The sequence below is a fragment of the Ursus americanus genome, chromosome 20 (assembly GCF_024610735.1).
Source record: "Ursus americanus isolate L20-20 chromosome 20, mUrsAme1.1.p, whole genome shotgun sequence".
In the NCBI taxonomy this organism is placed as follows: Eukaryota; Metazoa; Chordata; class Mammalia; order Carnivora; family Ursidae; genus Ursus; species Ursus americanus.
Window position 1 is genome coordinate 7,050,110 of NC_142146.1, and position 12,831 is coordinate 7,062,940.

At 43.1% G+C, this 12,831-nt stretch overlaps 1 protein-coding gene across 7 annotated transcripts in view; it reads left to right on the top strand.

Moving 5' to 3' along the window:
- The window catches only part of STAC (SH3 and cysteine rich domain), a 147,282-nt gene that overhangs the window by 83,393 nt on the left and 51,058 nt on the right, over nt 1-12,831 (top strand). For 5 of the 7 annotated variants that reach the window (XM_087870074.1, XM_087870073.1, XM_087870076.1 and 2 more), the window contains 2 exons: nt 10,510-10,610; nt 12,164-12,245. The exons of the other annotated variants lie outside the window; for them this stretch is intronic. In XM_087870074.1, the coding sequence (XP_087726200.1) occupies nt 10,510-10,610; nt 12,164-12,245 (183 nt within the window). The remainder of the gene's footprint in view (nt 1-10,509; nt 10,611-12,163; nt 12,246-12,831) is intronic. 7 annotated transcript variants of the gene reach the window in all.

Sequence of the window (12,831 nt, forward strand, 5' to 3'; positions counted from 1 at the left end):
ATGCTCATTTGATTACTTGTTACTTGTGTCTGCTTCATGCTACAATGGCTGAGTGGAATAGATATAGTAGAAAATGCATGGCTTGCAAAACCTAAAATATGTACTCTCTTGCCCTTTACAGAGACACTTTTCTTGCCCCTAGTTTAACTCCTCAGGAAGATAAAACAAACAAAAACCAAAAAAAACAAGAAAACTCCTTTATGGCCAAGCTTTGCATGGTTGATGAGTTTTCTTCTGGAGAAATCCTCCATTCTATTATCAGAATCTCCAGATTCTTGAGATATAAAGTGTTTTTCAAAGAAGGAATTGGGAGTTATCTGCCTTCCTCCTGGTAATTATGCCTTCACTTGATTAGCTTGTAAGCTACATTTTAAAAATACTGCACTAGATGACAAGAAAGCATTTCTAATGCTGTGGTGAATGTCGTAAAAATGTCATTGGTGGCGTGCTCAGCATGGGCGAGATTCTTACAGAGGAGTAATTCTGTCCCCTCTCCATCCTGAAGGGTAAACTCCAGAGAAGGTTAAGCTCCATGGTCCTCCCCAGCTCTCAGCCTCCTTTTTCTCACCTGCTTCCCTAAAATCAAAGTGGCAAATGAAGGCAAGGGAGGAACCCACCCATGTCAACAGAACGACATTCTCGGTTCTGACAGCTTCTCTCCACAATCCCTTCCAGAGCTTCCCAAATCCTAGTCTGATTTGAAGTGTGAAGCTTCACATCTCCAGTGGTCCATCTTTCTAGAGTGTGGATGAAAGTGCCTACCCATTCATTTTGTTTTGCTTTGTTTGGGGAATGTTTGTTTGTTTGAATATTCTCTCCTCAATCTCAAACTTTTCCCAGTGTGGTCCTTTGATACAGACCCTCCAGGGATATATGTGGCCCTTTAATACAGAGATGCTCCAGATGAAGGCCCAGTTTTGCCCTGCAGACGTTCTCGTAGAAAGCTGAGGGATCGATGTCGTGCAACTGACAGTCCACATGGGCTTTAACCTCTAGTTCTAATTCTCTCCATTGGCCACGGCTGGTGAAACTTTAATCAGCTTGGTCTGCATCAGGTGTTAAAAGTCCGAAATAATTAGCTTATCACATTAATATATAAAGAAAATATAATTATTTATATTATGGTATTTAAATGTGTAAGTATTTTTAAATAAAAGTATTAATAGTTAATAAATAAGTATGAATCTTATTATAAAAGATCAATGGAGAGAATTCTTCTATAAATAATACATTTCTTTAGTATTTGATGCTGTACTCATGTTTCAAAGGTATTTGAGGTAAAACTTTACAGAGCAAGGATCACCTTGCTTATTTGTAAACTGAGTGTGGGGATTTGGGTGTAGTACACACAGGAGAGTAGAATGTAGACTGTGCTCTATCTGGGTCATGCCTCATTGAATCCTGAGTTTGGAACATCCAGCTCAGCCTTAAGGAATCTGGAAATCGTGGCCTCAGAAAGCCACCATTTAGAGCTGCAGGTGATGCACTTTCTAGCCCTGTTACCATTTGCTTTTGCATGTTGAGTTGTGCTTACTAAAAAGAGGGCCCCTTGGTTTTTCCACTTCGTGCTCATGACACCCTTTCTCAGATGAGGAGACTGAGGTCAGAGGACAGGTGCCCATCCAAGGTCTCAGAGCTAAGGACTAATATCTCAATCTTTTGATACCTTAAGTCCAACTTCTTCCACCTCGCTATGGTACATTCATGTATTATGTGTGCATGTCTTTGCACACATATCCAGATCAAACATACAAATATAAGACTATTTATGCATGGAAGTTATATTAAGTTGTAGAACAGCTATCCTGCTTTTGTACTTTTGTATTCTTCCATTTATATTTCTCCACCTTGACTCCACTCCTCCTTTTAAAAAGAATCAACCAAGATGAGGACATTTATGACATCAGTGTCATTTTCAAAACAAAAATAAGTCCCTGAGTAAGTACATATGAAATAGCAGTGTACACTTATATTGGCTAATGCATTTGCAGCCTTGATTCCTAATGCATTATTGATCGCATGAGTAATTGCCAGCTTAGCGGGCTTGGCAATGTCTGCGATGGGAAAGACTCTGTATTTCCCACACTTTCCTTCTGCATGTATTTAAGAACAATGGAGCCTTTAATTCCTTATACATACTGTGACATGGACCCGCATCTCTGCAGTGGCTGGCTCATCCAAAAAATTCCTGTTCACATCTGTCAGCTGTGAAAGTGTATCTGTTACCCTTCGCAAATATGATCAGAGTGCCTCTTCCAAAGAGGATGTTGGACAGGAACCATTGCTGACCCAGAATCTTCTCAGGGAAAACTTTGGTATCTAGAAACTCTTTGCTCATTCTCCTCCAACCTTCCAACCCTATCTTCAATAGCTGTGGTAACATACTTGTATTTTTATTCTATGATTATCATAAACAGTCAGAGCTGAGAGAATCATGCCTTTGTAATTTTTCCCTTTTAATTTCAATAGAAGAAATCCAGACCAGGTCAGGGTAGAGATCTGCCCATGTGCAGATGTCTGGCAGGAGGCAGTAGGGATGAGGGAAGAGAGCTAGGCTTCCAAGTTGTATAGACCAGGACCCTCGTCCCCATCTCTGTCCTCACTAGCTGTGTATACGTGGGCTTCAGTTCACTCTGTAACAATGAGAGAACAAAAATCCCCTACCTCACAGGACTATGTGGATAGATACAGGGAAAAAATTGCAGTATTGAGTTCCATAGCTAGTGAGTTATGTATTCACTCAAATCAACATTCGTCCGTTCTTTTCCATCAAAATTATTGATTACCCCTGCCTTCTTCATTAAAATGATGCCTTGCTTTTAACAGGTAACAAGTATTAATAAAATGGAGAAACATCCAGGAAACTGCATAACAGTGCACAAGACCTCGATAATTTTTAATTCCTTCCCGCTTTCTTTCCTTTCTGCAGAATCAGAGTGAGAATTCATTTCTGACTTCTAGTACAATGTTCTTTCATCTCAAGTGTGTGTGTGTGTGTGTGTGTGCGTGCACACAAGTGTGTGTGTATTGACCACCAAACTCCTTCCATCTTAATTATGCTGATTTTTTCCTCCATTCATTTATTTTTCTCTCAAGTCACCTCTGTCCATATGAGAAGAGAGAATCATGTTCAGTGACTCCATTTGGCTTAACTGGCTTCGTGTGGACTCACAGTCTTAAAGATCATCTCCACACCATTACTTGACATCAGAAAGAAGTCACATGTGAAAGTCATGGAAATACGTCCCATGTTCTGCATATATTATTTTTAATTCCACTATAGAGCATTGACTCTTCCAAATCATCCTGTTATTATTTAGATTTTGAAGCCACAGTTTTTAATAAAGAAGCCACCAAAGATACAGAATTGAAGCATTCCCATACTGGAAATCAGCATTCCACATGTGAGCATTCAGGCCATCATTTATATGGGTGCACTCAATTGTAAACTCATTGCACCAGTATAGGGAACCATGGCTGAGGTTACACCTACACACTCCTATAATCGGGCATGTTTAGGTATGGAGGCGCAGGCATTTCCAAGTTGTAGGTATGAGATGAACGCAATGATGGAAGTCTGAAGCATCTCTGCCAGGACAGCAGAGAGCTCAGAGACGCTGTAGTAGGTCATCTGGGAGGCGTCATGGGAGGTCATACTAGAAGGAGTTCTCAGAGGCCAGTGTAAGCTGTTAGCTGGGAGGAGTCCACAAGCAAAATGACATAAGTCAAGGGGCACGGCTCATCTGATTCCAGTCCAGATAGTTTTCAACATCTGCTCCAAGGAGAGTATGAAGAGCCAGTAGCAGAGACAGAGACAATGATTCCAAGAATCAGCTTTCAGCTCACTTCCTAGGTCAGGCAGGCATTGCATGGAACAGTATCTGGCCTGGATTTTAGGGCCACCCAGGACCTGGAGAGTTCTGAGTCCCAGCAAACCCAGATTCAGTCACATTGGAATATGGGTATGAAAAACAAGACCGTCCAGTGGGGGGCCCATACAGTGCAGATCTGCAGATAGAGTAGAACCCAGTAGTCACACAAGCCTCCAGGATTTGGGGCCACAAGGAGATATCTAGCTCTTTCCATAGAATGACGGGGATGTACCACCAGCATTCTCTTAGCCTGAGTGCTTCTCTGGCCCAGGCCTGGGTAAGCTTATCATTCCTTATGGACTGTAGTATACCAGCCAAGCACTTTTCTAGCAACAGAGGTTCCAGAGGTGAATTAACTACCTAGCGTCCCATGTCGAGAACCTGTTGTGACAGGTACTCTAGGAACAGTGAGGGAGCTGGGGAGAGTGATGGGTTCTGTATAATGGAAGGGGGGTGCAGGCAACTTTGGAGAATATTTAAAAGGGGTTCGAGATGAGAAGCTGTTTAGCAATTGAACAAGAAAGGCAGAAGAGGCTGTGCGAGCAACCCTTCAGAAGCCTAATCCAGCCACCCTTGCCAAGAACCACAAATGAGCTAGGAAAACAAAGGAAGTCAAGGTGGAATATACTGAAAATGAGGCAAAGCAAGTGGGCAGGGGGTCGCATCACAGAGGGCTTCTTAACAGATTCCCACATAATTCTGTCCCATCCCTTGTGTCAGTGTTCATTTGAGGGTAAAGGACCCATGGATAATGCTAGCTGCATTATTATGCCCATCTTTATTATCCAGCGGAGATTTTTTTGTTATAGCCTTTCGTTTAAAAATACTGTTATCTTTCTACTGTTTGCATAGTTTCTAACCCTTAAATGCCTCTGGTCTGCTCAGGCACCAAAAACTCACCTATTGCTTTTGGTCTCATCTCTCTGGCTTTGAGACCCTCCTGTAACATGGACTTTTGGTCCTCGGTGTGTCTGCACACTTTCAATACAGGCTTTCGCACAGTTTCCTCTCCCAGCCATGGCATGGCCCCCTGCATCAGCAGAGGGCAAAGGTGGCCCAGTATCTGAACCCATAAGAACAGGGGCTGGTATGTCCTTGAACTTTTTGACCTGTATTTACCTTTGAATTATTTATAGGTATTTTATGTAATCCAAGATATATTTATGGATCTATTTATAGATATTCTATTTTTATATATATATAGTTCTAAATTTTTTAAGGTTTTTTTTCCCCAAATCATAGTAAAGAGTCTTTTTCATTACCTAAATTACGTTAATTTTAGGGGCGCCTGGGTGGCTCAGTCGTTAAGCATCTGCCTTCGGCTCAGGGTGTGATCCCGGCATTCTGGGATCAAGCCCTGCATCAGCCTCCTCCGCTGGGATCCTGCTTCTTCCTCTCCCACTCCCCTTGCTTGTGTTCCCACTCTCGCTGGCTGTCTCTCTGTGCATCAAATAAATAAATAAAATCTTTTAAAAAATAAAATAAAATAAATTACATTAATTTTTAAACAAATAAATTGTAGGAGTAATTCCATAGTTGGAGAATCTGGATGCAAACTAATTGTTAGTAACAATTACAACTGTTATTCTACACAAATTAATTTTTACTCATTCTCCATATTATTTTCCTGGTTAAGGGGTCTTAATTGTAAATGCTTGGTTTATTCTATTTCATCTTTAAGTGACATAATATGAAAATCGACTAAGCAATGCCTCAATGGCCAAATGTTACTAAAACAATTCTGGCCAACTGTTTTATAGATATATGTGATCAATTTTATTTTTCAAAAAAAGGAGCCTGTCATCCAATGTGGTTGATTAGCCATTGCATTGAGAAAAATCCCTTTTATATTTCTCCCAATATCTACATAGAGACTCCCTTATTCATAAGAGTTTCAACACTTGGTTCCTCTAGAGATGGCTCACTTATCCATAATGGTAAATGATAACATGCTCATAAAACAGCCCAGTGCCAGAAACACTCAGCATTGCCCTGATTTGCATTGATCCATTCCAAACTCCGTTTGAGTATCATAACTAACATTCTTATCAATTTTCCACTGTAACTCCTAGAACTATCTTAGATTTATCCCAGAAGTTCAAGTCCCAGGGAAGAACTGATGGTAATGTGATGAGCTAGCTCCATATTTTCCCTATATCTCCATAAAGCACAGACCACATCAATCCAAGGGGCTGATACAACCCAGCTTCCAGTAGCTTCATTTTTATTTGCTTTTTGCCACAGTAGGACATGAGAATAGTTTAAATATGGTACAGATGGTACTGAAAATACTTCAGTGGAAACTTTCTCATCCTATAACCATGACACTTATGAAAGGCAGCCACTTTCATCTTCTTTAATGTCTCTTCTGGTGTTTATTTCAATATTTCTAAATGTTGTGCTCTACTATTTATTGATTAATGAAACATTAATTGGCCTCTGGCTGTCACCTCTCCAACACCCCCTGCTTCTTCCCCTCTGCCTTGCTCTCGCCTTCCCACAAGAGGTACATACAGCACAATCTTTGTTGTTCCTTTGTCCTCATCTTCCCAAGTAGTTCTGTCACAATTTTGTGTGAACTTGATAGTCAGTGTATACACTATTGTGACTATTGCTAACTTCTGATTCAAATATTGTACTCAAGATCACATTTCTTTCCTTACACAGTTTTTATATTTCCTCAATTAGAAATCACCTTTTTAATTCTCTTGAATTTTTATGCACCTATAATTGTTTTTTTTTAATGCTTTCATGTATCTGTCAAATGCCATATCTATTACAGCATCCAAACCTGAAAAGCATCAATACACTTCTAAGTTACACTTTTCTGGTAGTTTGCCTGGGTATAAAATTGTAGGTTGGAAAGTCTTTTCTCTCAGAATTTTGAAATTCCACAATTTTTGAGAGTTCCTAATCTTCCTGTTTCCAAGTTGCTGTTGGAAAATCCAATCTCCCCTTTTTCTACTAAATTCCTTGCCATTCCTCCAGTTGCTTTCTGTCTTCTGATTATATGTTGAACTCTCTTCAGTGCTTGCCACTCTTCCCAGTAACCTTGTTATTTGGGGTTTATACCACTTTTTATTCTTGGGCTAACATTTTAGTGGGCTTTGGTATGAATAAAGGGGACTCTTGTCTGGCCAGTCCACCATGTTTACTCAAAGTCCAGTGACATCTTCATGCTTCTGAGTATTTAAATCCATGTGATCCCCTTTACATATATGTCAACACTATTACTGTTAGCAACCCTGGGAGAACTTAGAAGTATTGCCATTCGATGAGGAGACAGCTGAGGCTCCAGGAATGTTAGTAGCTTTCTTAGGTTTAAAGGGCCAGCATGAGACAGATTCTAATTTAAAATCATGTTTTTCCCACTCTTACTGAGGCATAAGGGTCACATTCAGTGATGCCTTTGTGATGGGGTTCACTAGTAATGGGTCAGACCATAGCTTTCCCATATCCTGCTACAGTAAACTAACACTACCAAGTGATGTGAATTATCCTATTCTCTGAGCCACAGAATACAGGCTTTCCTCTTCAGTCACTCCTGTTATTCCACAATAGAAATTGGAACACCTAAAACCAAATTATTGCTGGTGATCTGACTCATTCAAATAGTGGAGTATATTAGAACAGACAAGGAAAACAGAAATTACATTGTTCGGGTCTGAAGGAAAATATACCTTAATATATAATGGTGCTATTTCAAGTCCAACACACACTGAAATAACTCTTCTTTGAAGCTTTTACTCACATTCTCTCATAGGGCACAAATAGCATTCTCTAATTTGAAAACAAAGAAATAAATGATTGCTTTCAAAGTCTAGTGTTTAGAAGGCATTGCGGTAACCACTCTCAAAAAAAGGAAAAGAGCTTTTCCAACTAGTATTTATGAACAGGAAAACATAGCCAGTAATTTATGGTTTGTTTATATGTCACTTTGCCTTTCTGTGGTTATAAGAGCAGACACACTTTGTGCTAAATGATACCTCCTTGAAGGGAATCTTCAGGTAATACCTACTGAAGGGTTTGTGGATCTTTGTCCAGACAAGAGTTTGCCTGTGGCTTTTCCCAGCTGAATATCGTGTTCTTGTACTCCTTTTTTTAATCGTCTAATTACCCTCATTCATATCTTCATGTACCTTAACCCCAGTGAAGGGAGGAAGTTTTAGGCTCAAGCAGAGGAAACATAATACTAGGCAGGACCTAGTATCTGGACCTGGACCCTCTTCTTTTTTTTTTTTTAAAGATTTTATTTATTTGACAGAGAGAGAGACAGGTAGTGAGAGAGGAAACACAAGCAGGGGGAGTGGGAGAGGAAGAAGCATGCTCCCAGCGGAGGAGCCTGATACGGGGCTCGATCCCAGAACGCCGGGATCACGCCCTGAGCCGAAGGCAGACACTTAACAACTGAGCCACCCAGGTGCCCCTGGACCCTCTTCTGACCTGGACCCTCAGGCTTCTCATCTGTGGAATAAAATCATACCCACAGATGATCTTCAAGTCCTTTCTCAGCTCTTGAATGCTGCTTCTACACCATCAATGAATCAATTCCACTGAATTATCTCAGTTGGTCACCCCTGTTTCAGTCCATGTGTGGCTGTGAGAGAATTTGTTGGTTAATGTATTTAATACATATTTATTAGACATCATACTCAGAGCTGGGTACACAGTGGCAGATGAACAAACACAGCACTTAGCCTCATTGGGTTCACAGTCTAGGAGGAAAGGCATACAAAAACAAACTCTCGAATGAATAATTGTGGTAAATGTTGTGAAAAACAACAACGGAGTGCTGTAAGAAAGAATAATTAAAAAAAGATAATTTAGACAGGAAAGGGGGAATGTGGCCAAGAAAGCTTCGTGGGAGGAATGACAAGAAACCCAAAGGATGAGGATTGTCTAGCCAGATGAGGAGTGATAGAGACAACATTCCAGGCATTTAGGGCAGCATGTATGAAAGACCCTGAGGAATTAAAAAGCTTGTGCCTTCAGGGAATTCGCAGAAGACCGTGTGACTATAGTACATCGAACAAGGCTGTTGGCCTGAGATAGAGGCAAATATGAGCTCCCGCCAAATCATACAAAGCCTCCCCACCATGCTGAGCATTTTGTATAACCTCAGAAAGTCGGGGAGAACCTACTGAAAGCTGTTTACTCAAGAAAGAGAGGTGATTCAAGTTGTGTTTAAATGATTGTTCTGGTTACTGTGCATGCATTAGAGAAAGACAAAAACAGATAAACTAGTTCAATTAGGAATTAGTCTGGAAAAGGGCCAATGGTGGTTTGGATGGTGGAGAAAAGGGTGGTTTTCACATATGATCTTGGGGTGTCCTCATTTTGCTTCTGTAGTCAGCCGTGTATGCAGCAGGATACCTGTGGCCTCATGTCTCCAGGTATATGTACATCTTAATGCCTATGAGACGTAGGGAGTCCCATTGCCTGTCCAGTGGTCTTCTTGGTCAGCATTCTTCATGTGGGTGTAGCCACAGCTCTGTGTCCCACAGACTCCAGGTGGGACCTAAAAGCCTAGCTTTTAAAATAACCTCCTTGAAGCTTCTCTAAGTAGGATTGAGTACAGAAGGTCCAACCCTTGTCACTGTGTGGGAGGAGCAGGATGAAAGGAATAAGACCTCAACAGCTCCACAAGGAAACCCTCTTCAACCCCCACCTTCCTCACTTTTCTAATGTGCTTGATGTGCTTGGTCATCTAAGAGCTACAAACTCCCATCTTGGCAGTCTATTTTTGCAAGCCTATGAGGGGCCTTCCAGCTCACTAGCTCTGTCTCACACCACTTGTCTTGGACCAAGTGGAGACAGAAAACATCCCATTCTGACATCCTCCCCTAGCCTCCCTCCAGCTGCTCTGTAGAACATGCATGCAGGTGGCCAGCACCTGTCCCATTCCCTAAAACCCCCCTGGTCCTGCCTTCTTGTTTGCCCCCCAGCACTGCTACCTTGAGCTTCACTGCAGCAGCACAGGGTCACCAAGGTGCCTCTCTCCTCTGCCTCCTTTGTTCCCACCACATCATGGCTCCTTGTCCCAGGAGGCTGCATGACTCCCTACAGCAATGCTCTCACAGCCACCCACCTTCTCCTCCTCTTCCACCAGGCAGGAGCTGGTGTTGGATCCAGCCTTCCATCCCCACTTTAAGTACCATCAGCCTCTCTCTCACACAGACCGTGCCATTCCCCCTTTATTGGCCATTTTCCTGGGAGTCTGTCCAACAGCTCAGCTTCTGTGAGAGGAACTCGGGTAAAAATGGGCAAAATTTCAGCACTTGCACTCCCTGGCAAGACATACAGAGGAGCAAAAATGGGTGGCTTCTATGAGGAGCAGAGAGAGTGTCATTTGCTAGCTTGAAATGAGTGAACAGTGACAAAGAGAAGGCTGAGATTTTCTGGAGTAATGAAGAGGAAAGGAGTAGAAATAAACCAAAGCTGGTAACTTAAGTGGTACTAGATGTGGGAGAAGGTTAAAGAATCTACCATAAGCTCTTGTCCATTTCGAAAGCTTCATGCTAAAGTCACAGAGAAGAATGACCTGGGTTTGGGGAGTAACCACTCTTTCAGGGACTTCATGCTACTCACCAGGTAAAGGCAAGCTGTATCCTAACCAAAGCTCACGCATGTCTGACAGGAGCAAACGCTAAGCATGGGCTGCGCTGCAAGGCCTGTAAGATGAGCATCCACCACAAGTGCATGGATGGCCTAGCACCCCAGCGGTGCATGGGCAAGCTGGTAAGGGCTGGTGCCAGGAGTGAACCCAGAACCCCTTGCCTGTCCAAACTCCTTCCCTGTGGCACCTTGATAGCCAGACACTAGGAAGGCAACCCCCAAATCCCTGGCCTACCAACCGGGCTTTTTTGTTGGCATAATGATCAAGCAGAAGAGGAGCTTTATCAACCTGAGAGATAAATGTTCCCCATGTGAAAAGGACTCCATGTCTTTAACAGGGTGACCAGCTTGTCCCAGGTTGGAACTTTTTCAGTTTTAGCACTGCAAGTCCCACATCCTGGGACTGTCCATGTTTTAAAGTAGAAAGTGAGGCATCCCAGGAACCCTCTCAGCCCAGAAAAACTAGGGTGGCTGGTCACCTCAGTGCTAAATTGGCTGGCAGCTCAGTGGATGTCACAAAGGAGAGAGAGTTTAACCACAGCCCTAAAAATTGAGAGAGTAATAAAAATCAACGCACCACTTTAAGAGATCATGGTGATCAAACCAAGGAAGGTCAGATGGCCCAGGTCCGTTCTAGGTTGGTCATAGCATGTTGGTAGCATGGGCTTCCGTACTGGTGCCACATGTGGATAAAAAGCAACCCAGAGCCCTTTTGAGGGTATTGATACTAGGATGGCCAAAGAACTGCCAAAGGGACCAAGAATGTCTACCCTATAGATACTTAGGCTATGGCAGCTGCCTTCAAAATTTTAAGACCTGTCATACAGAAGAGGAATTCTCTCCCATTCTGTGGCTCCAGGGAAAAGACCTAGGATCAGTAGATACCAAGTCTTAACAAAAAGATGATATCACCAAAGACCTCCCTCCATGGTTAGTGAGGGCTCCTCCCACCTACCCCCAGCATTGGCAGTGTTTAAAAAAAGGAAGATACCGCTTGCCAGGAACATTGGCGAGTATTCTGGAATTCCAGTAGGGGCCAGGCCACAAAGTTCCCTTCCAACACTGGGATATAGTAACTCAGGGTTCTTAGAGAGTTCATCTCCTTACTCTGATTGGCAATGTCCTCTTCTCTAAAACCCCTGCCTCACCTGTTCCCCTCCTCCTCCTCCAATGGTGATTCCCATATGCCAAGGCAAAGACTGTGAGTGAGAGGTCAGAAAAACATGACAAAGTCTAGAACACAAGGCAAATGACTCTGGTAGGGCGGGGGGGGGGGGCTTGTCATATATACAAGGTCCTTTTGGCCTCCCTCTGAGGTCTGCTTCCCCTTGCCGAGGCATTTGTGGTGAAATAAAGCACACCAGTCCATTTGTATCCTGGGAGATAATGAGGAGCCTAGACCAAGGGAAGCTGCTATAGTCAGCAGAAGGAGGAGAGGCAGGAAAGGGAAGGGAAGGGCTGGGGCTTGCTTTCTAGGTGGAGTGTAGCTTGCTTATTGCCACCTGCACTTCCCGCTCCCCCACTTCAGGGATAAATTCTAGGACAAGCCAGCATCTTCAAGGGTGACAGAGGGGTGCCCCTGGAGAAACCAGCTGGTATTATTTTCAGAGCTCTTGTGTGGTTTTCTCCATCTCTTCAGTGACATTAAGCCTTTCTCTTTCTCATTTTCTCTCCAGCCAAAGGGGTTTCGGCGTTACTACAGCTCCCCCTTGCTCATTCATGAACAGTTTGGATGCATTAAAGAAGTTATGCCCATTGGTGAGTTGGGACACTGATGGGTTGAGCTGGGTTTTGAGCAGCAATTAAGAGCTGTTGCTCTCTCAGGGGCACCTGGGTGGCTCAGTCGTTAAGCGTCTGCCTTCGGCTCAGGGCGTGATCCTGGCATTCTGGGATCGAGCCCCACATCAGGCTCCTCTGCTATGAGCCTGCTTCTTCCTCTCCCACTCCCCCTGCTTGTGTTCCCTCTCTCGCTGGCTGTCTCTAACTCTGTCGAATAAATAAATAAAATCTTTAAAAAAAAAAAGAGCTGTTGCTCTCTCAGGACCATAGATCCAGGGGGCTATGTCTGTGCGTCTGTCTGGTGGCTGACTGGGTTATGATTGTTTGCTTTACTGGAGAGGAAACATAAGGAGGAGCAAATTCTCCTCTCCCCAATGAAGTTTGAAAAACACTCAAGTCCCAAAGGCTGCTGATATGCTCTACCACCCATCAGCAGAATGGCAGAGTGGAAAGAACGTGGAGCCTAGCATCCCACAGACCAGGCTCAGAGCCCAGCTTCCCCAATGACCCACTAAGTGTGTGTCTGGACAAGTTACTCAACATGTCAGATCCTATAAATGAAGAA